The sequence below is a fragment of the Rattus norvegicus genome, chromosome 3 (genome assembly GCF_021556685.1).
Source record: "Rattus norvegicus strain SHRSP/BbbUtx chromosome 3, alternate assembly SHRSP_T2T, whole genome shotgun sequence".
Lineage (NCBI taxonomy): Eukaryota > Metazoa > Chordata > Mammalia > Rodentia > Muridae > Rattus > Rattus norvegicus.
In genome coordinates this window covers 11056013-11082569 of record NC_141536.1, presented here as the reverse complement: position 1 = coordinate 11082569, position 26557 = coordinate 11056013, and the positions used below count along the sequence as shown (strand labels likewise).

General features: G+C 46.2%; 2 protein-coding genes across 15 annotated transcripts in view; one reads left to right on the top strand and one right to left on the bottom strand.

Annotated features, from left to right (window-relative positions):
* Nucleotides 1–8505, bottom strand: part of Ddx31 (DEAD-box helicase 31) — a 65165-nt gene extending 56660 nt beyond the window's left edge. For 3 of the 4 annotated variants that reach the window (XR_015683062.1, XM_087652612.1, XM_087652613.1), the window contains exons 1-6: nt 8079–8505; nt 3765–3936; nt 3586–3661; nt 2745–2788; nt 1206–1276; nt 381–445 (exon numbers count right to left, since the gene is read on the bottom strand). Coding sequence is in view for 3 of the 4 variants with exons in the window: in XM_087652612.1 (XP_087508738.1) it covers nt 381–445; nt 1206–1276; nt 2745–2761 (153 nt within the window). In the remaining variant the exon portion in view is untranslated. 4 annotated transcript variants of the gene reach the window in all.
* Nucleotides 8506–8596: 91 nt separating this feature from the next.
* On the top strand, nt 8597–26520 carry Gtf3c4 (general transcription factor IIIC subunit 4). Of its 11 annotated transcripts, XR_015683417.1 has the most exons (7): nt 8597–9056; nt 12928–13029; nt 13711–15537; nt 18486–18616; nt 21349–21437; nt 22124–22254; nt 23726–26520. XR_015683417.1 is itself a non-coding variant. In XM_087654455.1 (6 exons), the coding sequence occupies exons 1-5, from the start codon at nt 8712–8714 to the stop codon at nt 22186–22188; spliced, it is 2457 nt and encodes an 818-aa protein (XP_087510581.1). In that variant the 5' UTR covers nt 8597–8711; the 3' UTR covers nt 22189–22193; nt 23726–26520.
* Nucleotides 26521–26557: the final 37 nt, after the last annotated feature.

Here is a 26557-nt window from a genome sequence, read left to right as displayed (position 1 = left end):
CCCTGACCCAGATGACAGTTTCCTCTCTCCAGTCACACAGGAGTAAGGTGGGAATCTATGCCCACTGGTACTTCTACGTTGCCTTGGTTGTTTTACTTTCCTACACTACTAGGGTCACAGGACACCCATAACTTGACGGTGGGCAGAGGGTGGAGTTAAGAACTGAGATGTGCCCAGCACTTGGCACATCTGGCACACTGGAAGCATTCTACCCATATGCCCTGCACGCGGACTCCACTCTTTGTACACTCACACTTGATAGAAGACAGAAAACGATGCCAAGTGCAGACAGAGCAACTACTCTAGTATTCCACTACTTGCCTGAAGCGAGGCAGGAGCATGGGCACAGCAGACTACAGCAGAGAATACAATTTGCTCACCTGTATTTTTGATGTCAGTGCTTGAAGAGACTGGACCACAGGGATGCAATAGGCAAGAGTTTTACCTTTCAAAAGAGAGTAACATCAGCTGGGATGCACACAGCCGGGACGCACACAGTTGTAAATAATGCTAAATCTGGGAGAAGCTGAACTGTGTGTTCTATATCTACGAGGCACTGCATCTGTCATGACTCCCAACTTTGCTTTGTAATCAGTACTCCAAAACCTCTGAAGTTTCAGCTCCTTAGGTTATCTATAAGGGAGGGATGATGCCTTTCACATTTGATAGAAGCTAGCCTGACAGTTGCACGTGAAAGCTAAGAAACGGCTATTTCCAAGTTCTCGCTCTCTCAGCTAAATGGCCTCTGTGGTGCTGGTGTGTCAGGTATGAATCCAAGCCAGTCTCTGAAGTCAGAAAGACTAAAGGGAAGCTTTGAACTTCTCACCATGGCTAAGCTTGCAAGAAGGCAAAAGTGGGGCAGAAGTACAGACCAGGTAGAAAGTGGTCTATCCCTGACACTACTGTGTTCAGGCTGGAACTGCTTTCAAGACATAAACTGTCAATCCATCCAGAGTGAAGGCTGACCACTGGCAGCAGGCACACAGGAAGCAGCAGAGCTCAACTGTGAATACTCCCTCATCACCAGTGACCACAGCCCATCACTACCTTCCTTCAACTTAACACAGGTCTCCCAACAAAAGCGAACATGGCTGCCCTTTCCCAGACAAGTCAGATGTTGCCACCACAAAACACCTTCCTGAAGAGGCCAGCATGTAACCATGGTGCCTCAAGATAAATGGCAAGGTAAACAAGCAGCAACTGACCTGAGCCCGTCTGCGAGCGCACAAGGGCATCTCTGCCTTCCAGCAGCACTGGGATACTCTGCTTCTGGACACTGAGGCAAAAGAGAGAGCACACTTCTTTACCACACGGCTCCATCATGCATGCAGGCAGATTACACAGGTAACCTGAAAAAGACCCTCTGCTTGGCTCTGCCTACTTACCGCTGAAGTTTCCTCATTGAGTCAAAGCTTTTAAACTTTTTTTTTTTTTTTTTGGTTCTTTTTTTCAGAGCTGGGGACCGAACCCAGGGCCTTGCGCTTCCTAGGTAGGTGCTCTACCACTGAGCTAAATCCCCAGCCCCGCTTTTAAACTTTTAAACTTGGCTGAGAGTAGAGAACAAAACTAGAGATCGGCTACAGTATTAAGCTAATTTAAAAAAAAAAAAATTTTTTTTTTTTTGGCTGTGTGTGATGGCACAGCCTTTAACTCCAGCACTGGGGAGGCAGAGGCAGGTGTATCTCTCTGAGTTTGAGGCTAGCCTGGTCTACTGAGTGAGTTCCAGGACAGCCAGGGCTACAGAGAGAAACCCCGTCTTGAAACCCCCCCCCCCAAAAAAAAAGAAATAGGCATAACAACAAATCAGAGTCAACCACAAGCCTCCTGCCTGCTGTGTGGCATGGAATTGGGAGCATGTAACACAGAGAGGATTTCCACACAGAAAAGCAAAGGAGGCTGCAGGCACCCAAGTAACAGCAGCAGCTCCCTTCAAAAAACAAGGAACATGGGGGCTGGGGATTTAGCTCAGTGGTAGAGCGCTTGCCTAGGAAGCGCAAGGCCCTGGGTTCGGTCCCCAGCTCCGAAAAAAAGAACCAAAAAAAAAAAAAAAAACAAACAAGGAACATGTACTGAAAACAGTGCCTACATGAACATTAAAACCCAAGCCCAAAATGGATAGAGAACTCATTTAAGTGTGGTTGATCCAAAAGCAAGCCAGGCATGATGCACAAGCCTGCAATCATAGCATCTGGAAAACTGAGCAAGAGAAAAATAGGTTTGAGGCCAGCTGAACTATGAGACTGTCACAGAAGCAAAACAAAATGGAAAAGGCTGGTGGTCTCTACTCTTCCATAGTCTTGCGGTTTGCTTGTGCAACGTGAACTCTGATTACACAGCTCACTGCTCACAGTCTAATTCTGAATTTCTCTTTTACAAGCATTTAGAACACTTTTTCAGTATCCCACTAAACTCCAGCAAATATATACTCCCATCATTTTGACTGACCTTATTTTTACTGCTAAGAAATAACATGACCAAATAGTGTATTTTGGCCCAAGTCATTTTCAGAGATGGCAGATGTCCTAAACCAGCTATGTCCTACAGTAGGGAGCTGGAAGGAAACCCTGCCTGCCTACGAGCAGGTGGGGGGCTCCACAGGCTAAGCACTAAGTCAAGTCCTCAGCAGTTTGTGTGGTTTCCAGCACCAGACACAAATGTGCTCTGCCTTCCATGGACAACTGGGGTTACCTCTGCTTGTACTCAAAGAAACCCTAAGAAAATAAAAAATAGCCTCGACTTCTTACCTGGTCATACTGGACATTTTTAAAACTGTATTTATTGTGGAAATCTAAAAGAGAATATAAAAATAACTATTACTTTAATGCAAATATATTCAATGACATAAAGACAAAATACTGGAGTGACATTTGGCATTTATGATCAAATTCAATCCCACTAACCCAGTACTTTCTACTGGGGAGTGAGTCTGCCCTCATTATCTGCAGGGTTTGCTTTTACAGAGTGATGACATACAAGGCAACCCTCATAACTCATCACTGAAGCCCCCCATAACACTTACGCTGAGAAACAATCCTACATAGCCTACCCGAAAGAAAAGGTCAGCTGTGCCCAAATGACAAGGGATCCAGGCTTCCAATGCCCTTTTCTCTCCCTTTTCACAGTAACCAGAAAACTCACTCATGCCATTAAGCAAAAGGAAAAAAAAGTTGAGGAAACACACTTCAGTCTTTTTTGTCTTTAATTTCTGAAAACATGCAGGTCCTTTGACAGTAAGAAGCCAGCTCAGTTCCCTCCCCAAGGCTACACATCTGCCACCATAGCAACATCACATCTATCCAGAAATTAGAAAGCTGCTTTAAGCCCAATAAGTCAAGTCTGAAACTTAAAAATCACTGTGGAGATGAGAGTGGGGATGACAGCACAGGCTGCTGTCAGGGAGAGACCCATCACCTGAGGTCACCCAGGTGGCCAGACCAGAGACAGACTGAACATGCACGCACGCACGCACGCACGCACGCACACACACACTCTCTCTCTCTCTCTCTCACACACACACACACACACACACACACACACACACACACACACACACACCCACCCTGCAAAGCAGGGCAGGGTACTTACTAGATGTGGGTGGAGGTCCAGCTCCTGGAAAGCTTCTGGAGAGAACACTTGCTCTCGAGCCTGCTTCACTACTGTTCTGCAGAGGGAAGACAAAGTGTGCATCAGTGCCAAGGCAGCAGAGGAGAATGCGTCGTCCGTGACTGCTCACACCCAAGGCACACTTGCACTGCAAAACACACCTGTGGAGTTCTGGGATCTCGGGATTGTTTTTAAACAGCGACGAAGTCTTAACACACGGCTTCTCCTCTTGCCTTTCATTGCCTATAGTGTCCAAATGCTTCTTTGGAGGAAATGTTTTGTGTGCGCTCCCTTTAAATGCTCTCTGAGTTTCTTTATTGCTGGCTTTCTTGGCTGAAAGAGAGGATATTTCATTCCTCCGTTTTGCTGGTGGAGCATCGCTGGACACTTGGTGCTTTCTCTTGGTAGCCTCTGTTTGCTGTGTTGTTCCCAAAAGGAAAGATGAAGAAGGGGTGCATTAGTCCATGAAGACAGTCCTCAGAGTGAAGCCTGACTGCCCACAGAATGTTCTCTTCCTGCAGAGATCATTACACCCCATATGCCAACCATCAGTCTAGGGTTTACAACCAGATCCTGGGCTTCATCTGAAATGGGGGTGGGGGAGACACAATCTCAGCCCATTCATCTAGCAGGCCTCAACCCATCTGAACTGCTAAGTCACCCAGGATGACAGTGGGGTTCAGGAAGAGAGAGGTGTCCTGCCAGCTGACGTTAACCAATTCTGTCCATTCTAAGAGAAGCAAGAATCTACCTTGTGAAGCACTCATGCTTATTAAGCCAAACCACACCCCCAGGAGTGAGTCCATCTTACGTGAGAACAGAGACACACAGGGAAATGAAATCTGTTCTTCTTTTTTAACCAACAAAGCACATTAAGATGAGATTGGAGAGGCGAGTGGGATGTGGAATCCCAACGCGTGCCCAGGAAGCGGAAACTGTCATTACTGTTCTTCCCTAGGGCTTGGATCTGTCGTCCTTTCCCCTCAAGCTGCTCAGATTCAGATGCTCTAGTGTTGGTTCCTACTTGCTGTCCATCCCCACCCAAATGAGTGTCGCTCCATCCATCACTTCCATGGTATTGCTTCCAGCCCTCCTCACCTTAGAGTCCCCGTCTGACTGCTGACCACAGACACACACCATCGGGGCAATTCTCGCCTGTTGCTTATTCTCACAACATTGGCGTGATTAAATGTAGAACAGTGAGATTCCTCTGGGAATCTCAACAGCTGATTCCTCTGGGGTTCAAACGGCCCTTTCACAGAGGTGACATATCATATATTTATACTATGATTCATAACTGGAGCAAAATTATAGTTATGAAGTAGCAATTTTATGTTGGGGTTACCACAACATGAAGGATTTGTATTAAAGGGTTGCAGTATTAGTAAGGTTGAGAACTACCACCCTAGAAAAAAACATCTTGTATTTTCTTTAGTCTTTTCTTCCAGTCTGCAGAAGGACATGAGAAGTCAATGTCTTGAGTTTTAGAATATATTCTCTTCCTCTTTACTTGAAACAATGACATGTATTTTCACAATGACTTGTTTCACAGAGACTGTTAGCTTCGGACCAACCTACCAATGAAAAAGACAAACCTCTTTTCCTGGCAATCATAAGAATTCCTTTAAAGAATTCAATGAATACAACTTGAAATATTGAATATTATTAGTCAAGTAATCCTACTTCATCTTAAAATTTGTTTTTGCAAAGTTCCAAGTTTATGAGTTTTCCAGTTAAAGAAAAATGAAGTCAGCTTTCAGGTCTGCTGAATCTTTTGTCAGAGAGCAAAGATTTGCAAGCTTCACCTGGCAGTTCCAAAAGGCCTGAAGAGTCACTTACCACAGGTTTCCTGAGCCGACCTAGCAATCTCTGCCCACAGACCTCCTCTACTTGGGTTGCAACCTATTCTGCTCCAGGCCAAACTCAGGTTCAGGAAGCTTTTCAACCAATCAAGACTAGACCCTCCTCCTTGAGCATCCAGGTACCACCATGATGATGAATGATGCTGCAGCAAGAGCAAGCGGAGGGTCTCCTTTACACACCTTCCCCTTCCCTTCTTTGGACTAAACACACCAGGTAGCACACAATGAGACACCTCCACATCCTACCTCCGTTACAGATAAGTCAAGGTCTCTGGGAAAACAAGCACTCAGAAGCTAGCATGACAGCTCACACAGATAAGCCTAGCACTCACGAGCTTAGGCTGGAGGGCTGTTGAGCCTTAGGTCAGGCTGGGTAACAAAGTGAGTTCCAGGCACCAGGCTAGAGTAAGATCACATCATAAACAAAACAAGTGCTGAATTGAAGCAGGTTCTTCACTACTGCTAGGCTAACCCTGAAAAATCTCCGGGGAGATCTAGGAAACTTCCAGATCTCTCAGCCTTTACCCTTTGCCAATCTTTCTTAAATTCCCAAAATGCACCATGCTCTTTCATGAAGATAAGGCTGAGATGCCTGATTAACTATAGCCTATCTGGCTAGAAAAAAAAAAAATCACATAGTTATGTTTCTTTAAAGGCTATATATCAAAATGCTGAAGTTATTTCTGGGAATGTTGACTATAGGTAGGGTTGTATCTTCTGATTTTTCTTAAATGAAACTGTATACTTTAATAATCAGAAAACATCCTTAAGAAAAAAATTTTTGCATAGTATTAAGACAGAGCAATCCAATTTAAGCTGTGAAGGGTCTTCCAAATCTAGTCTATTAGCTATCCACCCCAGTTCCCTTGTTAAGTTTTTTGCTTAAGCAAATCTGCTCAGTACATCTTCCACTCCCACTTGGATATATAAACCAAAGCACAGACATCAAGGCTTCGATGGGTACCTACAGTATCTATTGGTTTGTGTGTGAGTACATATGTCAGTCAGCATGTGAAGGTCACCCAACTACTGTGAGTTCTCTTTCCCCCTTTACATGAATCCTAGGGATTAAACTCAGGACATCAGGCTCAGCAACAAGCCCCTTCACCCACTGAGCCATCTCACTGGCCTCTATCACCCTCCTCCACTACCACCACCACCACCACCACCACTTCTTTCTGTCTCTTCTTTCTTCTTCTTTTTTCTTTTTCCTCCTCCTCCTCTTCTTCTAGAGAAGTCCTCACTATGTGGCCCTAGTTGTCCAGGAACTCATTATGGTCTCAAACTCAGAGACCCAAAGGCCTGTACCTCTCCTCGGTGCTGGGATTAAAGGCATGTGCCACCACACCCTCTTAATCACCTTTGAAACAACAGATAATCCGTTCACTCAATAAAATTTTGGATTTCTTTCTTTTCTTCTTTTTCTTTTTGTATAATTGAGGATGGAACTCAAAAGCCTTGTATACTAGGTGAGCAAGGTACAAGTTCCTTCTCCAGGGCTGGGCATATCCAATGCTGCTGACCTAAGGCAGCCACATACTTCCTCAAATGGAAACAAGCAAAGCTGCTTTTATTTCTATGACTGGCAAAGTAGCAACTGCCTCTAAGGACCTGACAATATGCAGTCATTGCTGGTATTATCCCATTGGAGCCTCCTAACAATATTCTAAGAAACAAATTAGTGTTCCTATTTATGGAGAGGAGAGACTAACTCCCCCAAAGTCATACAGGGTACCGTGTTCCATCTCTAATAGCTACTACTGTGTTCCAAAACTGACATCTACAATAGCCCAGGTCTACTCTACTATAAATCTTATGCCCCCTCCTCCACTATTCTGAAGATTATCTGTATTTTTCCTCCCACATAGATTCAGCTATCCCAATGGCCGGCTTGCTGAAGACTCCTTACTTCTAACCATCCAAGGACCCTTAATAAGGTCCCTCCTTCCTTCTACCAAGGTGAAACTAGGCAGTGGGTGTTAGTCAATGGAGGTTAACAACACTGGTTGACCTGAAACTGGCTGGCAATTTGCATTTCAGTTTCACTGGCATTAGATTATTATTTTTTGAGTGAGGGGGTAAAGCCTATCACATCTTCCTAGACTGTCAAGAAGACAAACCAGCTACCCTAAAACCATCTTTTTGCTGTAGGAGTTACTTTTCTCCTCTCTAGGGAACGGATTATAATGACTGTATATTTTTTTCCTGACACGTGGATGAAAACCTCCAGTTTAAAAAGTTCTTCAAAGAAATGAGTCCGGTCTCCATTCCTAACAGATTTGACCCTTCTTGCCAGCAGAAGACGTGGCTCCCGGCAGTTAAGACCTGTCAAAGCTCATGTCTCAGGCATTATTTCCCAGCTTGCATACACCCAGCCTCCAATCCTTACGCTGACTAGTCCTCCCATTTAGTCTCAGGAACTTGACTAGTTACTACAGCCTCCGATCATAACCTGTCTAACTAAGTTCTCTGGAGCCCGCCGGTCTCTTGCCCCCAAGGTGGGGTTCGCGGTTCATCCACGTGTTTCCGAGAGCTGTCCGCCAGTCCCTCTAGACACCTTGAAGAACCCAATCCTGATCAGTGCTGCAGCTCCCGGGTTGGGTTTGTACTCACCCGCCTCATCTTGGTGTGGGTGCGTCCGAAGCACGTCCTGGGAGGCCGGTCGGAGAGAGCTTCAGGCTGTAGCCAAAGTCCGAGCTCAGAGCCACAGACCGAGCAGGAGGCCCGAGCAGCACGTGGAGAGTAAGATTCTTCGCAGCTGTTGCCCGTCCGCTGCCGCCCCTTCCGGGTCCGGGAGCCAAGGCTGCAGGCACCGGCCGGAGACAAGAGGCCCCGAACTCCTCCGAAACCGGAAGAGGCCGCGCGCCGCCCACCCAGCGGGAACTCCCTCAGCCACCACGCTGGTCTTCGCAGTATTTCAGTCACCCACGGAAACTCACTCTCCCGTGGGCTCTTAGTCGGGCCTAGCACCCAGTCTCTAGGAAAAGTGACTCGCTGAAGCTCCCACCTTCTCCGCTTGTCCGCAGGCGCGCCGCGGGTCAGCTCTCCCGGAGCGCACTTTCCAGACAGGCAGTTCTGCGGCCACCTAGCAGGGTGGCGTTGCCTAGCAACGACGGGGTCCTTTCTGGCTCAGTGGCGCTCGGGACCTGCGGGGATCGAACGGCCGCGGAGGGCTCTGGGAGCGGCCGAGCGACGGTGGCGAGCGCTCGGTGTGCCCGGTAACTCGACCTCCTCGCCCGGAGTAAGATGAGCGAGGCGGACCAAGCCCGGGTGGGGCCCAAGGCCGACGAACCTTCGTCGCCCGCAGAGGAGAAGGACGAAGGGGGCGGGAAGGAGGCGGCTGCCGACGCGGCCCCGGGGCCCAGCGCCTCGTTTCGCCTCATGGTGACTCGGCGGGAGCCTGCCGTGAAGCTGCAGTACGCTGTGAGCGGGTTGGAGCCGCTCTCCTGGTCTGAGGACCACCGTGTGTCTGTGTCCACGGCCCGCAGCATCGCCGTGCTAGAGCTTATCTGCGATGTGCACAACCCAGGCCAGGACCTGGTGATCCACCGCACCTCGGTACCCGCTCCTCTCAACAGCTGCCTCCTCAAGGTAAGTCACCTCCACCGGTTCTCCCGCGGACGCGCCACGGATCCCAAAGGTAGCCCGACCTGCACCTGACTCTAGGATTCCCTGCGCATCCAACTCTGAAGAATGAAAGGACTAGCATTGCCGCAGCTTTTTAAAAGCCTTGAAAGCTTTTGCGCTGTTAATAGACACCCCCCGCCCCGAGCCAGGATCCGCTATCTATTCTATTCCTTCTTGCTTGGTGGAACAACTATCGCCGTTTGTCCCGGTTTTTCTGGGACTCTTGTGACTCCACCCCCAATGACCCAACCCCTGACCTGTCTCTACCGTTGCTCCTATTGTCTGGGGCCAATTCCCAGAGGCCCTGGGCTGGCTTTGTTTTTTATACTGTATTGCAAGCGCTCTCCTCTCGCGCCACTTTTGCTTTTAGAAGAAAAACTGGTCTATTTCGTTGTCTTACCTGTTTGACAGTTTCATTGTGAACGGTCCTTGAATCTCCTTGAGTAGACAGCTCTAAATCTTTGGAAGTTGGATGAAAACTAAAACCTCGGAGAGCATCCAGTGCTTAGATTTCTAAACTCTAAATTTAGTGCCTTCAACTTCATATAACCCAAGTTTGCTCCCGAACTTTAGGGTTTCTAAAGTTTTGTTTTATAAATGTACATTTTCAAACATGGTTTACTTTAGTGAGCAATGTTTCTTTTCATAGCCTAGAAGTGCAAAAGCTTACTTTTATTTCTACTTCTGTATGTATATACAGTATGCAATCAATCAAGTTGAGTAGGTGTCCACCAAGTTCTAGGATAAATCAGAGTAGACAGCCCCTGCTCTCAAGGAACCTACATCCTTTGGCAGGTCATGAACAAATAATGTAGTCTAATAGCAAGGAGTGCTAAAAAGCTATATGTGCATATAGCGGTATGCTTACTTGAAAGTAAAGTTGTTCAATACTCTTCTAGACAGTCATTCCAAATCTAGGCAGTTAGTCACGGTACCATTTGAGTAGCCCTCATGAGCTCTTTTTAGCACACTTGATTCAAATTTCAAATACAATGTTGAATGTGGATAATGTTTTTGTTCTTTCTTTCTTTCTTTCTTTCTTCCTTTCTTTCTAATAGCATCTTGAGCTTGATAATCTTGTCTGGAATTACTACAGGCTTACAGATTTAATTAGCCAGCTTGACTGAGTGAGCCATGTAAGCTCTTCTTAAAGAACAACTGAATGAAATGATTCAAATGTACACTGATAGTGCTGTAGTACCATTTAAGTGATACACATAGGGAGGGAAACGGAAGAAAGGTGCTCTGGACAGCTGCACCCTCTGCTGAAAGGATTGCTTCAGTGGATATTCCAGTGCCCACCAGTTAGGGAAAATCTGCACCTAGATGGTAAAAACTGACTGAGTTTGGTGAAAGGAATAGGAGTGGGGAGACACATCAGGGAAGATCACTGAGTCTGTAGCAGTCCTAAGAAATGGCAGTGTTTGGTTTATCAGGAAGCTCAGAAAGGCCACTCAAGGTGGCAAGCAAGGCATCCCGTCATAGATCTCCCATCGTAAGTGGAACAGTGTGACTGTTGCTTGAGTATTGATGGATTGCCTAGAGCTGAAGAATTCTTTCTAGAGTCAAGAAAGTGACACCAGTTTAGAGACTAGGAAGGTTAGTCCAGGAAGTTTCTTGAGTGCTGTTTCAGTTCATGAGGATAGAATGATCTAGTGTAGTTTAAGAGTATGAGACTGCTTGGGCTGGAGGTAAGCAGATGATTGCAGGGCTGAGGATAAAAATGGGGGTTAAGAGACTGGGCTTTGGCACAAGATAGACCTAACTATAAGACAAGAATAGTAAAGACTACCTTGTTTAGACTTTATGGAGCTTTAAGTTTGATACATAAGACATCACATAGCATATAGCACTATCACTTAATGTCTGACACTGAGTTAATGCCTTCATACTCTAATGTCCTCAGGTTCTTCATCTTTCCTTCATGCTTTCCAGGCTTGAGGAAAAGCCTAGGTTAATGTTGTATATGTGGATCTGCACTTGATCTTAGCCAAAAGGCCAAGAAGCAATGTATATGTGGATCTGAAGGTGATACTAAGAGTCTGAGAAATTGGCTGACATTTTGCTACATTTGACATTGCCACACTGTTTAAATAGCAGTAGAAAATCTTTATGTAGCCCTCCAATTGATAAGGAGTTTACATGAGAGGCCTCCATTGTTGCAATGGTATAACTATAAAGAAATCACCAGTTCTTCTGTGCCCTACTACTGATCATCCCTAAAGATTTAAATCTGTTCAGTCTTGTCCAGCTAGTTATTGCCTCAACTCAATAGCAGATAATTTGTAGCCTAGGGGAAGGTTTTTAATATGTAGAACAGCTAAAGCACTAAACACTGAACCGTTTTTTGAAGCTGATGCTCTTATGATTCTGTTAAATCACAGTTCAAACATTATCAGTTATACGTAAGTTATTATCTTGGATACTTCTAGGAGGAGTGGTGGGTAATAGTAAGCATTTTCAGAACTTAACTGTCCATAGAAATCTTTGGTAGGAGCACTTTAGGATAGTGTTCTGTAGTGGCTTTTAGGAAAAGTTGGCTTAAGCTCTAGGAACCTGCCACCTCCACCTCAGTAAGATTACAGGTATGCACTGTACCTAGCTTCTTTTTTTTTTTTTTTTTTTTTTTTTTTCTTTTTTTCGGAGCTGGGGACCGAACCCAGGGCCTTGCGCTTGCTAGGCAAGTGCTCTACCACTGAGCTAAATCCCCAACCCCTGTACCTAGCTTCTTAACAGGAGTAAAATGAATTCCATTCCTGTGTTTGTAAGGCAAACTCTTTACTGATAAACCATGTCCCCCGCTTCACTGCTACCTCACATAGTGTTCAATGCTAGTACATTGAGGAACGCTGTTACTGAGTAGCCTTAATAGCTCGCATACACTTAAAGATCTTTTAAAAGTGGTGTCTGTGCTGGTTCACACTGCTAGGATGCATGCACGGGTTCCTAGTGGTTATTTTCCAAGTTTTACTGTGTCCAGAGCATTACTTCAGTGCGTGGGAACTTACCATCAAGTCACTTTTAATAACTCCATATACTAAAGGGATTTGGACTTCCTTGTAATCATGCCCTACTCTTTCCATTTCCAAGATCACATTTCTTTAAGAAGAGTGGCACTAAAATCAAAATGGAAACTTGTACTTTTTCACTGTTCTCCTTTATTTTCTTTGGCTATTTGAAATAAAAGTCTGGTCACATACCCGCAGCTGTCCTGGAACTTGCTGGGGTGATAGCTACTGACTCTGATTACAGATGTGCACCACCATGCTTTTTATCCATCTCTCTAAAAACAATAGTGTTCTTCCTACTTTCAGTGTGTGTGCTAGGAATATCTTTAGATCAACCTATGTTCTTTTTGATTCAGTCCTGACTTTAATTTTAGTCATAACTTCCCCTGTCTTTACTGTCTCTTTAAAATCTTTTTACAGAGCTTTCATCATTTGGCTGAACACATGATACATGTTACAGACCCAGAGAGGGGGTGATAAAACAAAGCTAGAATGATCTGAGAAGGCCTCCTAAGATTAGACGTGCAAAGATAGGTGGGCAGGAGCAAGTCAGGCAAGGTGGCCAGGAAAAGTAGTGGTTGGAATAGAGAAGTTTGATAGGAGCCAGCTGACTGATAGCAAGAGTAGTAGAGTAGTAGACAAGGCAATGTGTGTGGTTTGTTTTAAAAAAAAAAAAAAAAGCTGCAGATTAAAACGCCTAGAGTTGTTCTGTAAGGTTTAGCAGGTAAAAAGCACAGACTTGGTGACTTTGGTTAAATCTCTAGAACACACATGGAAATGGAAAGCCCAGTGTGATGGCTTGTGTCTTAATCCCAACATTCCTTTAGTTAGATGGAAGGCAGAGGTGAAGAATCAGGAGGAAGCTGACCAGCTAGCTAACCTGGAGTACACAAGTACAACAGAAACAAGACAGCCCTTACCTCAACAAGGTGAGGGGGCGTGGCATGGTAAAATGAATAAAGAGGCTGGGATTGGGCTGGAACTTTGTTTTATCTCGACTATAAGTTCATAGTTCCCTAACTTTTAAAACTACTGTTGTTTGTAACTGGCTCAGCTAAGTGTTCCTCTCACTCTGGATCAAATGTTAACTCCATAGGCCAATTCTAAAGGGAATATAGACAAGTGGTGCATAGTCACATTTACTTTAAGTTAGTTTTTCAAAAGCTATTTCTTTGAGTAAGTGAACATTTTTCTTTTTTCTTTTTCTTTTTTTCGGAGCTGGGGACCGAACCCAGAGCCTTGCGCTTGCTAGGCAAGCGCTCTACCACTGAGCTAAATCCCCACCCCCGTAAGTGAACATTTAATCTTTAAACATGCTTCGTTTTTTAAATCATTATTGTTTGTTTTGTTTTGTTTGGGGATAGTTGTTCTACCTAGCTTCGGCTGGTTAAACATATGATCTTCTCGCCTTAGCTTCCAGTGTGCTTGGATTAGCAGGTGTGCAGCACCACACCTGGTGGTTTGATCTTTTAAATGTACATAATGCCAAAGTTAGCAGAATTAGTATAATGTGTAGTAATATAGTGTGTGTGATATAAAATTATTTTGTGTGTTAATGCAGGTACTATGGGTAGATATTATCTGAGAGCTTCTCTATCTCTTATTTTCAGGTTGGCTCGAAAACAGAAGTTGCTGAGTGCAAGGAAAAGTTTGCTTCCTCTAAAGACCCCACCATCAGCCAGACTTTCATGCTGGACAGGATGTTCAACCCTGAGGGGAAGGCATTGCCCCCAATGCGGGGTTTCAAATACACTAGCTGGTCTCCCATGGGTTGTGATGCAAATGGCAGGTGCCTCTTGGCAGCGCTGACCATGGACAATCGCCTGACCGTGCAGGTAAACCTCAACAGACTCCAATGGGTTCAGCTGGTTGATCTGACTGAGATTTATGGAGACCGTCTTTATGAGACCAGTTATAGACTGTCTAAAAATGAGGCTCCTGAGGGAAACCTTGGGGATTTTGCTGAGTTTCAGAGGAGACACAGCATGCAGACCCCAGTCAGAATGGAATGGTCGAGTATCTGTACCACTCAGCAGGTCAAGCACAACAACGAGTGCCGGGATGTGAGCAGCGTGCTCCTGGCCGTCCTCTTTGAGAACGGGAATATAGCTGTGTGGCAGTTCCAGCTGCCGTTTGTGGGCAAGGAGTCCATCTCTTCGTGCAACACTATTGAGTCAGGAATCAGCTCCCCCAGTGTCTTGTTTTGGTGGGAATATGAGCACAGCAATAGGAAGATGAGTGGCCTTATTGTAGGCAGTGCTTTTGGACCCGTAAAAATTCTCCCTGTCAATCTCAAAGCAGTCAAAGGCTACTTTACTTTACGGCAGCCTGTTGTCTTGTGGAAAGAGATGGACAAGTTGCCTGTGCACAGCATCAAATGTGTGCCACTTTATCACCCTTACCAGAAGTGTAGCTGTAGCTTAGTGGTGGCCGCAAGAGGCTCCTATGTGTTCTGGTGTCTTCTTCTGATCTCCAAGGCGGGTCTGAATGTTCACAATTCCCACGTCACAGGCCTTCACTCGCTGCCCATCGTCTCCATTACCGCAGACAAGCAGAACGGAACCGTGTACACCTGCTCTAGTGACGGAAAGGTGAGGCAGTTGATTCCCATCTTCACAGATGTTGCATTAAAATTTGAACACCAGCTGATTAAGCTCTCAGATGTATTTGGCTCAGTGAGGACTCACGGCATTGCAGTGAGCCCCTGTGGTGCTTACCTGGCCATCATCACCACTGAGGGCATGGTCAATGGCCTCCATCCAGTGAACAAGAACTACCAGGTTCAGTTTGTTACTCTCAAGACCTTTGAAGAGGCAGCTGCTCAGCTCTTGGAGTCTTCAGTTCAGAATCTCTTTAAGCAGGTAGACTTGATTGACTTAGTCCGCTGGAAAATTTTAAAAGATAAACATATTCCTCAGTTTTTACATGAAGCTTTGGAAAAAAAGATTGAAAGCAGTGGGGTTACCTATTTTTGGCGTTTTAAGCTTTTCCTCCTAAGGATTTTGTATCAGTCAATGCAGAAATCCCCATCCGAGGCCTTATGGAAACCCACCCATGAGGACTCAAAAATCTTACTGGTTGACTCACCTGGGATGGGCGATGGTGAGGATGAGCAGCAAGAGGAAGGTACTTCCAAGCAGGGGACGAAGGCTGGCCTGCAGGAGAAGAGCAAAGAGGGTGGTGACACGGAGGAGACTCCTGAGGATTCACTCACTGCCGTGGGAGACACCGGAGGCCGTGAACCCATAGAGGAGAAGCTCCTTGAGATCCAAGGGAAGATTGAGGCTGTGGAGATGCACCTGACCAGGGAGCACATGAAGCGGGTCCTCGGAGAAGTGTACCTGCACACCTGGATCACGGAGAACACCAGCATCCCCACCAGAGGGCTCTGCAACTTTCTCATGTCTGATGAAGATTATGATGACAGAACAGCACAGGTAAGTGTCTGTCACAGCTGAGCCATCTGTCTCCCTAGGTAGAAGGGTCTTGGTTTGGCTTTGCATTGGAATTATTAAGGTAACTGATTGGCATGCGGCACAAAGGGAGTAGATGGGAAGTCTGGATGATGCTGAGGACACACTCTCCCTTCATGTGCCCCGGAGAGCTCTGCGGGGTCGGCCAGATGACATTTTCAGGCTGTGGATGAGCTAAAGAGTCTGCAGTGGCAAATGGGGTATGATAGACAGTCATAGCAGTGGAGATGCTCCCCCATACTGTCTTCGTCATTTTTACAAAGGTTTATTGTGGTGCATGTTTTCTATTTGAAAGGCTTGAGGTTGGATATTGTAAAGAAAACAATTGTTAAGTCCAACTTATTTTTTTAAACTGGGTTGTTATGTTATTTTGGTACTGGGAAAATGTAGTAGTCTTGTCTGCAGTGTATTCCACAGATGTCAAGGTTTCCCCAGAGGTCAGGAAGGCTACAAGCTTAAGGAATATGGTAGGATGTGCTCCTCAGTAAGGTTCCTTCCACAGGCTATCATCCTGTGGGTTCTGAAGACTCTTGCATAAAGCAACTGTTACCTAACCTCCCAGGCTTGGTCACAGGAACAACATTAGAACAGCAATTCCTAAAGAGCTCCCTACCAACTAACAGGCTAAGCATTGGGGTTAAATCACAAGGGTTCCTTTCTGGAGATTGGCGCTCACTGACTAAAGGCTTGCTGGAAACAAGAAGTCCAGATAGTTTTGTCCCTGCCAAGTTATTCACAGTGAATGTCTCTGCCCCTGAAACTGCTGCCCACAGGACAGTTGCTGTGATCCTGAACACAGTAAGAGGTACTGGTCAGGCTGGAGAGATGGCCCAGCAGTTAAGAGCACTGGTTGCTCTTCCAGAGGTCCTGAGTTCAAATCCCAGCAACCACATGGTGGCTCACAACCGTCTGTAATGGGATCTTCTGGTGTGTCTGAAGACAGCTACAGTGTACTCACATATAATAAATAAATCTTTTTTTTTTTAAGAGGTACTGGTCATATATGCAACTTTTCTTCTTTAAAAGTAAATGTTCAAACTGTTTCCTGCGTTCTAAATTGTCTGGAAGAATATTGTTTTTCACTGACATGCAATTGGCTGGAATTACTAGAAATAATTTGTGACATACTAGCAGAAGCCTTTAGGGAGGGTTGTAGTGTTCGTCCTTACCTTTAGGATTCCTGTTTAGAGTGTTCTGGACTCAGACACCCAGCGTGTCTAACATGGCTATGTGGTTCTGGCTAAGCCAGTATAAAAACAATGGAAAGACTGTACCCTACTTTCTCATAGCATCTCAGTTCTAATTAAAAGAAGGACTTGTGTGTCCTGAGAATCCAGTTATGCTTCATACAGAGACCTTTCAGCCTATGGTGTTGATTTTACTGCAGTTTTGGATGTTCTGTGACTTCTGGGCATGCAATATACATCTCACAAACTGTTTTCATTCCCAGTTGCCCCACTTCCCTTCTCCTAGCTCTTGGATAGAGGTCCTTGATGTGAAGTACTATAAATGAGAATGCTGAAAGCCAAAAAATTTAGACCAAGAAGTATTTAAATTCGTAAATTAAGTTGGACGTGGTGGTGCACGTGCCTCCAATCCCAGTGTTTAGGAGGCAAAGGCAGGAAGATCACTGAGTTTGAGGTCAGCCCTGTCTACATGAGAATTCCAAGACAGCCAGGGCTACGTGGTGAGACCCTATCCAAAAAACAAAGAAAGTCCACAAAAATTTGTAAATTATTACTAAAGAATTGAAATGACTAGCTCAAATTAGTGATTAAGGTCACCTTTTGAGATTTGGGTGAGTTAATTAACCCAAATTACTAAATCTTGTCAACTGCCAGAAGTAGTAAAGCATAAATGCATTCAAACCTGGTAAGGACACGAGTTATTAGTAAAAGGAGTGGCTTAAGGGTTGGTATACACACCCGTGCCTGTAAGATGCCCCGTGCCTGTGAGATGCCCCGTGAGTGTAGGACGGGGTGGGGCAGTGTTTCAGCAAATAATAAGATAGGCAAATGCCTTTCGGATATTGTCTCTGAAGAATGTAGTCTCATATCAGATCAGGCCTGCACTCTAATCCAGCTGTTCCGGAAGCGCAGGGGAGGAGTAAGTATAGCAAGTCCCACACTGTCTGGACAGCCTACGGTGACCCTGTCATAACATATGGGGTTCAGCGGTAACCCTTGCCTAGTGCTTGCAAGGCCCCGCATTCAGTCTAGGACCTCCCCTACACCTCCCCCCGCCCCCAGCACTCTCAGTAAAGGCCAAGGAAAGCACCTACTTCTCCCATGCCGGGTTACTTGGGGCTTTCTCGGGTGCAGATGCTACTAGATCAGTCGTCTTTGAGCCCTCAGAAGGTGAGCAGTCTGAACTCCCTGACAAAAGACTACACACTGGCCTGGAGAGGGTCTGCCGTGCAACAGCTGCTGCTCTTACAGGGGTAGTCTGGCACCCACTTTGTGGGTCACAGCCACTGTAGCTCCAGCTACAGGGCCCCTCTGGGCACATGTCCACAAGTGGTGCATACACAAGCAGAATCTGAAAGATAAATGGATTTAAAGATTATAAACATGTATATATTCCTACAAGCGTCACGGTTTTCACCTAGGGAAATTATGGATTTCCTTGTGAAAGCAGCCTAACTAAAAACTATAACAGCTAAAACGAAGTAAGACCCTTGATTTTTAGAGGTTTCTCCTTTGAGTAGAAAGTAGGTTGGGGTCGCTGGATCTATTTACTTTCCTATGCTGTTGACACTGGTTGAAGGTGCGGGTCTTGAACTCTTTGGACAGCTTCTGTAGAGGCACACGCCTCTACTGTCCTGGCACAGTCCTCTGGTCACTATGAGGAGCCTTCGATCCCAGAAACCCCTACTCCTCCTCCTCACTCTGCCACCTGGGATGTCTTACCAGGTCTTGATTGGACATATCTCCAAGAAGATGAACAAGCAGACCTTCCCTGAGCGCTGCAGTCTGTGTAAGGAGATCTTACCATTCACAGATCGCAAGCAAGCTGTTTGTTCCAATGGGCACATCTGGCTCCGGTAAGCCCCCAAGGCTGCTCACCCTTACATTTCAGTTTTGTGTAGCATAGAGCCACTATCCAGGGCTGATCTGGTTGACAGACAAAACTTTTCCTCCAGCCTATGACTTCATTTCTAGTGCAGCTTCCTTGTCATCGCCACAGTGCCTAGCCTTTGGTCACCCACTGTTCCTAAAGTGTTCTCTTATTGGTTGTATACAGATACATTTGTATCTGCTTCGGTCCAGACTTGCCTGCTTGGCGTCTTTAAGTGTTCCTGCTTCACTTCACATGGACCCCCACCCCCCACCCCACCCCACCCCCCCGCCTCTCTAATCCTCCCCTAGCCCCCGACACTGTTCATGCACTTGATGGCAGCTATCTTCCACCTGAGCCTCCTGCTCCCATACTCGAGCCCTCAGTCTGTTCTCTGCAGTTACAGTCATGACACTCAGTCTCTGTCTGCTCTTGTCATGTCCGTCCTCAGTACTCTCCACTAGGGCTGGGGTCTGGGTCCCTGAGAGAACACACATAGCATTTGCAAGGCACAGTTCTGCCAAAACCAACAAAAGCTCTCCAAGAGCTGACTAACCATTTTTGATGGGAAAGCTAAAACTCTTAGTGACTTGCAGACCCTCACAGCCTGTTCTTGCTTCACACCCTCATTCCTGCTCTGAACTCAGGTAACCTGGCCACCATGCTCGGGTCAGTATGGCCCCTCTCCCACTTGAGGACACAGTAGATTTCCTGATGCTCCCTCGGCTTTCTCTCACATGTGCACACACTTAACCTAGTGCTATGTATCCCTCTGCTTTTTCTCCTTATGACCACATTTCATTCTTTTTTCTTTGTCGTTTGATTGTTTTTTAAAGGCTGAGTTGTCCTGTAGCTCAAGCTGGCCTTGAACTCACAAAACTGCTGAGTGCTGAGATCAAAGGCATGCATCACCACACAAGGCGCTTTTATACCTTTGCCTGACACCCTTCCTTTGGACTAGGCAGTTGTGTGAGTGCAGAGTCTAAAGCAGTGTCTGCCACCCTCAGCAGACATGTCGGGTTTATCTAACTAAGCAGGTCTATGCTATGCAAAGCATTTACTCATTTTCTTTCTTGTTTTGTTGACAGATCTTACCATAGGCTGACCTCAAACATAAAAATCCTCCTGCCTCAACCTCCCAGGCATGTGCCACCATGTCCAGCAAGGGTTCCATTGGGGGAGTTGAAACACAGTTTCTCTTTAGACCATGCTGGCCTCAACCTCAGAGATGCACTTGCGTCTGCTCCCAGATTCTGGGACTAAAGGTGTGTGCCACCGCTGCCCAACCAGGGTTCACCTCTTGCAGAGGTGAGGCTGGAGCTCTCAGTCATACGGGCGCTCTCTGGTTAATTATCTTACTGACACATTTGTTTTTTCACTTTGTCCAGACCGTTTTCTCCTTGAAGGGAGAGGACAGTTAGCAATCTAATACTGGATGAGCTCTAGAGTTATAATCAAAGTAGCATCTGCTGAGCAGCCAACTTGCCAGACAGATTGGGACAAATGCACATCTGTCAAGTGACCGTGTCCTCACAGTGGTCACACACAGGGCAGATTTGCATTTTATAGGTAGAGTGCTATTGGGGAACAGCTCAGAGCCCACACACAGTTAACACTGCCTGCCCATACCTCCCACATCTGTGGGTTGTTTCACAGAAGTTGTTTTTCATTCTTCTGATTAAGGTTAGTCTCAAAATGCACTGGTATGATTTCTCTCAGGTAAACTCTCTTTTTCTGTATCTCTAAGTCCCAAGGTCAACTTTGGAGTCCCTCCCCCAACCTCCCATTTTCTAATCTTTAGTTGCTTACCTGAATACCGTTGCTCCTTGGAATTTTGGCATTTATTAGTTTGTTTGAATTTCGTCTTCAGTACCTAAAGAGAAGGGGGCCTGGAGTGGGGCTGTTCGTCGTGTGTGGTCTATGTGCCTGAGGATTACGTTCACTTCTGTGTGTAGAATCTGGAGTAGAGCAAGTGTCCTCTATCAGTCTCCATTCTCTTCCTTTGCTGCAAAACCTCTTTCTGGACTAGACCTCACACTTTTCTGCTGGGTTGCCTGGCAACAAGCCCCAGTGAGTCTCCTGTCTCTGCCCTGCTCTGTACTGGGCTGCAGATGCAAGTGGGAATACAACTGGCTTGTGACATCGGTGCTAGAGTCTGGACTCAGGTCCTCAGTCTTACACAGCGAGCACTCTTACCTTCAGAGCTATCTCTCCACCCCAGTACCTAAGGCAGTGGTTCTCAACCTTCCTGATGCTGTGACCCTTTAATACAGTTCCTCATTTTGAGGTGACCCCCAACCATAAAATTATTTTCATTGCTACTTCATAACTAATTTTACTACTGTTATGAATCATAATGTAAATATGTGTTTTCCAATGGTCTTAGATAACCTCTGTGAAAGGATTGTTCAGCACCTTCCTGGGGTCTCAAACTACAGGTTGAGAGCAGCTGACCTAAGGGCTCTTAAAAATGGTCTGTATACCTTATCTTGAAAAGTAATGAGTGGCTTTGCATATGATATGTGAGTGCTGTTGATGATACCGAGAATGCAGTTAGGGAGGACCAAATGGAGCTGTTGTTTCCCAGTGCTTCTGGAACTTTCTCTAGAGAAGTTTTGTGTCTCTTCAGAGAATGCTGGTGTAGATTTGGCCACACAAAGCATTGCCTGATAACTATGGGCCCAGGGAGCATCCTCTGACTGACCTGTCTTCTTTCAGGTGCTTTCTAACCTACCAGTCCTGCCAGAGCTTGATCTACAGGCGGTGTTTGCTCCATGACAGCATCGCCAGGCACCCTGTTCCAGAAGGTGAGTGCTGGCCTAGCCTTGCGGTAGGGGTGGAGTCAGGCTTGACACCACTTAGTGTCACATCACATTGGTTCAAGCAAAATAAGTGTGCTGTCTGCAGTTACTGTGAAGCCAGAACCAGTTAATGCATGCTGCCTGTTGTGTGTGCTATGTCAGCTGACAGTGGAATGGGGGCTTCAGTCCAGTGTTAGGGCCTGGCTCAAGGGAGTGTGTAGGGCAGTATTTGGCTGGCAGCTCTGCAAGTAATGCTGTGTAGAGAAGCAGCATTGTTGCTGTACTGGTGCAGGCATGGCTCTTCTAGAAGCCGCTGAAGGCTACTTCCTGGCTGGTCTGTGTGCACGTTAGCGTATTGCTGTTTCTGAGAGCACTAGCTAGAGATAAGGTCTTAGGTGTGAGCAAGAGATCAGGCATCTATAGTCCTCAGAATGCCAGTTGTTGGTGTGAGCTTTGCTAATCGTATACTCCAACCAAACAGGCCAGTGAGGCAAGTGTGTAGAATCAAACACAGTAAACAGAAAACAAAAGTATTCTACTTAAAACTCAGTCTGTACTGATTTTTGCTAATTCTCTCAAGGCAGCATGGATTCTGTTTCTGCTTTCAGTTGACCTCAGTTCTCCGTCTGTCATCCATACCTTGTCAACCTTTTCTGAAGCTGATGCTTGGTCCCACTGGCTTTCCCTTGCAGATCCTGACTGGATTAAGAGGTTGCTGCAGAGTCCTTGTCCTTTCTGTGATTCTCCTGTCTTCTGAGTTCGGTGAGGAGGATGCGGGAACATGAAGTTGGCTAAAGAGAGTGCCCTGAAGCCTGAAGAGCAGGTGCGCTGGAGAGAGCCTGGCGCTGCTCAGTGGAGAGACACTCTGCTAACTGGAAGGGGGAGGTCATCCTAGGAGCTCATTTCACCAGCACACACACCGTCTTCACGTACTGAAGGCGATCTTGTAAATGACTAGATTCAGAGAGTTGAGTCATGTAAGGGGAGCATTAGCCGTCCCCAGCTCCCCACCTGGTGAGGACCACTTGCTTCCCAAGTGTCTTGCCTAAAGCAGCTTGAGCAGAAGCCTTCTGCTTCTAGAACGCAAAGGTCTCTTCTAGAGAATCTAAGGACCTTCTCGTGAGTTAGGTTTTCGTCCTTGCTTTGTTCTGGGACTGCCTGTAGCTCCAGAGGGCTTACATTGGTTGGTACATGCATGACACTGCGTATGCCAATACACCTTCAAGTGTATGAGGCCAGCTGTTTGTGGCTGGTGTGTGCTCAGCAGACTCATTGCCCATTGACTGGTTTTCACTCATATGGAAGACATTTTCCTAAAACTATATTTTTGAAGCCAAGAATAGAATCATCTTAATGTATCAAATGATCAGGTGACTATTAGAAGTTAATAATTGTCATCTAGTTTCATCTCCTGTGTCATCAGATTTCCTGTCCCGGCTCTTTAGTGTGTAAGAGGAGATTAAGTACCCCGGCCCTCATCACAGCTCCACTTCATGCCCATGTGGTAACCTAGATATTTGTACATACGGGGGAAATGTTGTCTCCTTTTAGTATTAAATCAAAGCTTCAGTATTTCTAACACTGACGTATCCCGACATCTCACTGAGTATTGGGGGAAGGCTGGTCTAGAGACCTCTGGAGAAGGCTGGTCTAGAGAAAGATGGAGAAAGGTGGAGTGGAGGTCCTTGAGCTCTGTGCTACAAGCATGTGCAGCTCAAGTGGAAAGCCTAAGAATTTCCTCTCTTGCCAAAGGGCCTCCATCTTTGGAATACAGGTATTTTTCTGTGGGCTTAAGGAGGAGACACGCACTATCAGTTGGCTGCTAGCTCTTCGCTGAGACCTGAAGCATTCTGGAATGGTGGTCTGGGGTCATCAGAGTAAGTCTCCTAGGATTGGTGCTAATGACTTGGACTGCAGTGCACACATTCTGAAGCTGTGCGGTTGGAGAGTGAGGCGGAAACTAGAGAGCATGAAATGCTTTACTCCTTGATGATCCTTTTTTAATCATTATTATTATTATTATTTTAACATACTTTCCCACTTTGATTTTATATCCTTGGCAAAAGACATTTCGTGGTCCTCACTTCAGAAATGATGTCTTAGTACTTGGGTACCACCACGAGAGACAGACCACATGCCACCCTGCCACACTTCCTGCCCTGAAAAGTAGCTGCACACTGGGCACAGACCCTAAGACGCTTCCAGAAGCTGCTCTGAAATTTCCTATTAAGGTTCTTTCCCTGTGCCATGTGTCTAATGGATTGTTTGTTGGGGTCTTTAATGTCCTGACATAGGGTTGTTTCAAGAACAGCGTCTATCCAGACTTGAGGGGCAGCAAGGACAGAGCCCTGAGTGACCCAGTTTAGACTCTGCATGGCTGCAGCTGAGCCCGCAGCTGTCACTCCTCAGAGGAAGAAGACGGCAGGAGTGGCGATGGTATTGATGGTTGTTCCTTCTGTGTCTACCATGCATGCCAAGCTTCCTTTCTCTTACTCTTGGATCAGTCTCCCTCGGTGTCCTCAGAGACTTCGTGAGAACTTAGAACCTGCGGTTCTTTAACATTTTAACAATTAGAAATTACAAAACAATTTCCAGGGTCTGTACTTGTGTACAGGAAGAAACGTGGCAACTGGAACACAAGTGTTCAGCAAGAGGCCTGTCCCTGCAGCATTCTTAGGACTCTGAAATCTAGCCACAGCCAGTAGGAATCTCTCACACATACACACACACACACACACACACACACACACACACACACACACACACACACACACACACACACTGATGTTACTCTTCAGAGCTGGTGAACAAGAGAATTTGTGGTTGATGGTAGCCTCCTGCAAGGGTCTGTATATAGGACCATGGAGGGTTGATGGAGAAAAGTGGGAGTGATCCCAGCGTCTTGTCCCGCTTCCAGCTTGTGCTGCTTGGGGGAGGAGTTGAGGTCTCTTTCAGTTGCAGCTGTAGTAGCTGTTTCAGCAGGGAGAGGAAAAGTAGCCATCAGATTGCTGGCCTGCATTTAGAAGACTAGAGCAGAGATTCCACAGAGACCTTACTGCAGCACTGCTGGGTACCAGGCTCCGTGCCTGGGGCTGTTTGTTACTCTAGGTAGGAATAGGCAGCTTGTTGTGGTTGCCGTTCGTACTGATGTCCTGATATGTTCACCCAGACTCTCTACCTCCTACCAGATCCGCCAGAAGCTGTCATGAGTACCAGTGACGTTTATGGTCAGTCGTAACATTGTTCTGCTTGTCCCTCTGGGGTCTAGCAAGTTTTTAAGAACATGTGTGTGGAAGCATGTAGGCCGAACCTAGCAATAACCTTACCAAGTGAACTAATTAGACTGGGAAAGGTATTTTGTTTGTTCTGTCTGGTTTTTGAGACAGGGTCCCACTATGCTGTAGCTCTGGCTGCCCTGGAACTCTTGTGGACCAGGCTGCCATTGAACTCATATCTGCCTGCCTCTGCCTCCAATATGGGAAAGTTTTAGGGGTTAGTAATTATTAAGTCATTTGATTGGTTATATTGGTATCAGATAAGGTGCAGACCTGGCAGAGGCTAAATAACCTGGGGAGCTGAGCACCTACAGCTCCTGAAATAGCTCAGGTTTACCTTCCCTTCCCCAAGAGGCAGCTCCCAGCATGAGGATGCATTCAGGGCCAGGAAAATAGATAGTGATATAAATTTCTAACGGCCAGGCCATGTGGGTCTTCCTAGAAAACAGCAGTGAGCATCTCGTGGGCAGAGGGCCGCGGAACTCGGGGCTGACTGCAGCTTCATGCCACCACAGTGTCAGTTGTCTGAGCTGAGTGGAGTACAGTCAGTCAGATGCACAGAGTTCTCACACAGCACACCTTGGACTTAGCCACAGCTAGTCACTTATGGTGTGGCAGTCTGCAAAACCTCAGCAGCCTACCTCCCCCTGGAGGATTGGCTTGGAAGGACACCCGGTAGGGTGCAAGGAAACAGATAGTCTGGCTTTACTTATGGAGAAGCCCTAGTGGACGCTGAGGTACACTTTAGAGTATACCTCAGACTGGCGTGGTTAGTTCTTATCTACTCTTTGTTGAAGCTAAGAAGTTCTTGAAGGTAAATCTGCTTAGAGTCTGCTGCTCAACCTGAGTGCTTAGTAGATAAAATGTCCTTAAATGGAGCTAAGCTGCACCCAAGGTAACCTTGCTTCTAGCTGCCAACAGACATGGCAGCTCTGTCCATGGTTCAGGCAGAAGGCAGTGTTCTTGGATCATGTTCTTCAAGGTCATGTTTCTGTCTGGGGAGATGATGCAGTCTGGGATCTAGTCATAAATTTATCTGGAGCCACGTGGGTGTGGCTCACCAACAGGACCTAAGTATTCCTTCCTTGTGATGAAGGAAGCCGCACACATCTGGATTACATTGTAGGCTCACGAACAAAAAACTGGTCCTGGGTTGAGCAGGTCACCTCAGAGTTCTAAATCTCCACTGTATTTTTAAGACTGAAGTTCTTTATCTCAGAGGGGGGAAGAGCGCTTGCTTAGCATTCCTGAGGCCTCAAGTCCATCCTCTGCCTCACTTGGGGCAGGGTCACTGTTTACATCACTACCGTGACATTGTGTTGTTTTCATAGCAAAGAATACTCTAAAATAGATTGGGTGAGGCATGATGGCACACCTATGTTCTAAGCACTCAGGAGCCTTGAGGCAGGAGGATCAAATTGAAGGCCAGGCTGGGCTGTGTGGAGAGAACCTGTCTCAGAGCCAGTGCTCAGATTGGGCAGCATCAGAGGTAGTGATGATGCTGCAACATTTTCAGACCAGGTCTGCATTTTGGCTGACAGACTAGGGTGAGTACTGGTGTTCTCACTCTCTCTATAAGGTACTAATACAAAATCACACACAAGTGTCCATGAACTGTGTCTTTTCCAAGGCTTTGTTTCACATTTGTATTTTGATACGACATGGATGTGAGCATCGCAGTTGTTTAAACAGATGTCTGCTGCGCTTAGTGGTTGAACCTCTGTCTGCCTGATGTCTGTGTAAAGTCTGTGCTTGGCTTTGAATTGTATGTTTACATCTTACTGTTTTTAAATAAAGAGAAAATTTTATGGTTATGCAAAGGGCCTTCTTTTTTATTCTTACCATCTAATG

Coding starts and splice junctions, on each gene's coding strand:
- Gtf3c4 (XM_087654455.1), top strand. CDS start 8,712: ATGAGCGAGGCGGACCAAGCCCGGGTGGGGCCCAAGGCCGACGAACCT. Junction 15,538..18,485: donor ATGATGACAGAACAGCACAG/GTAAGTGTCTGT, acceptor ATGTCTTACCAG/GTCTTGATTGGACATATCTC. Junction 21,438..22,123: donor CAGGCACCCTGTTCCAGAAG/GTGAGTGCTGGC, acceptor TTTCCCTTGCAG/ATCCTGACTGGATTAAGAGG.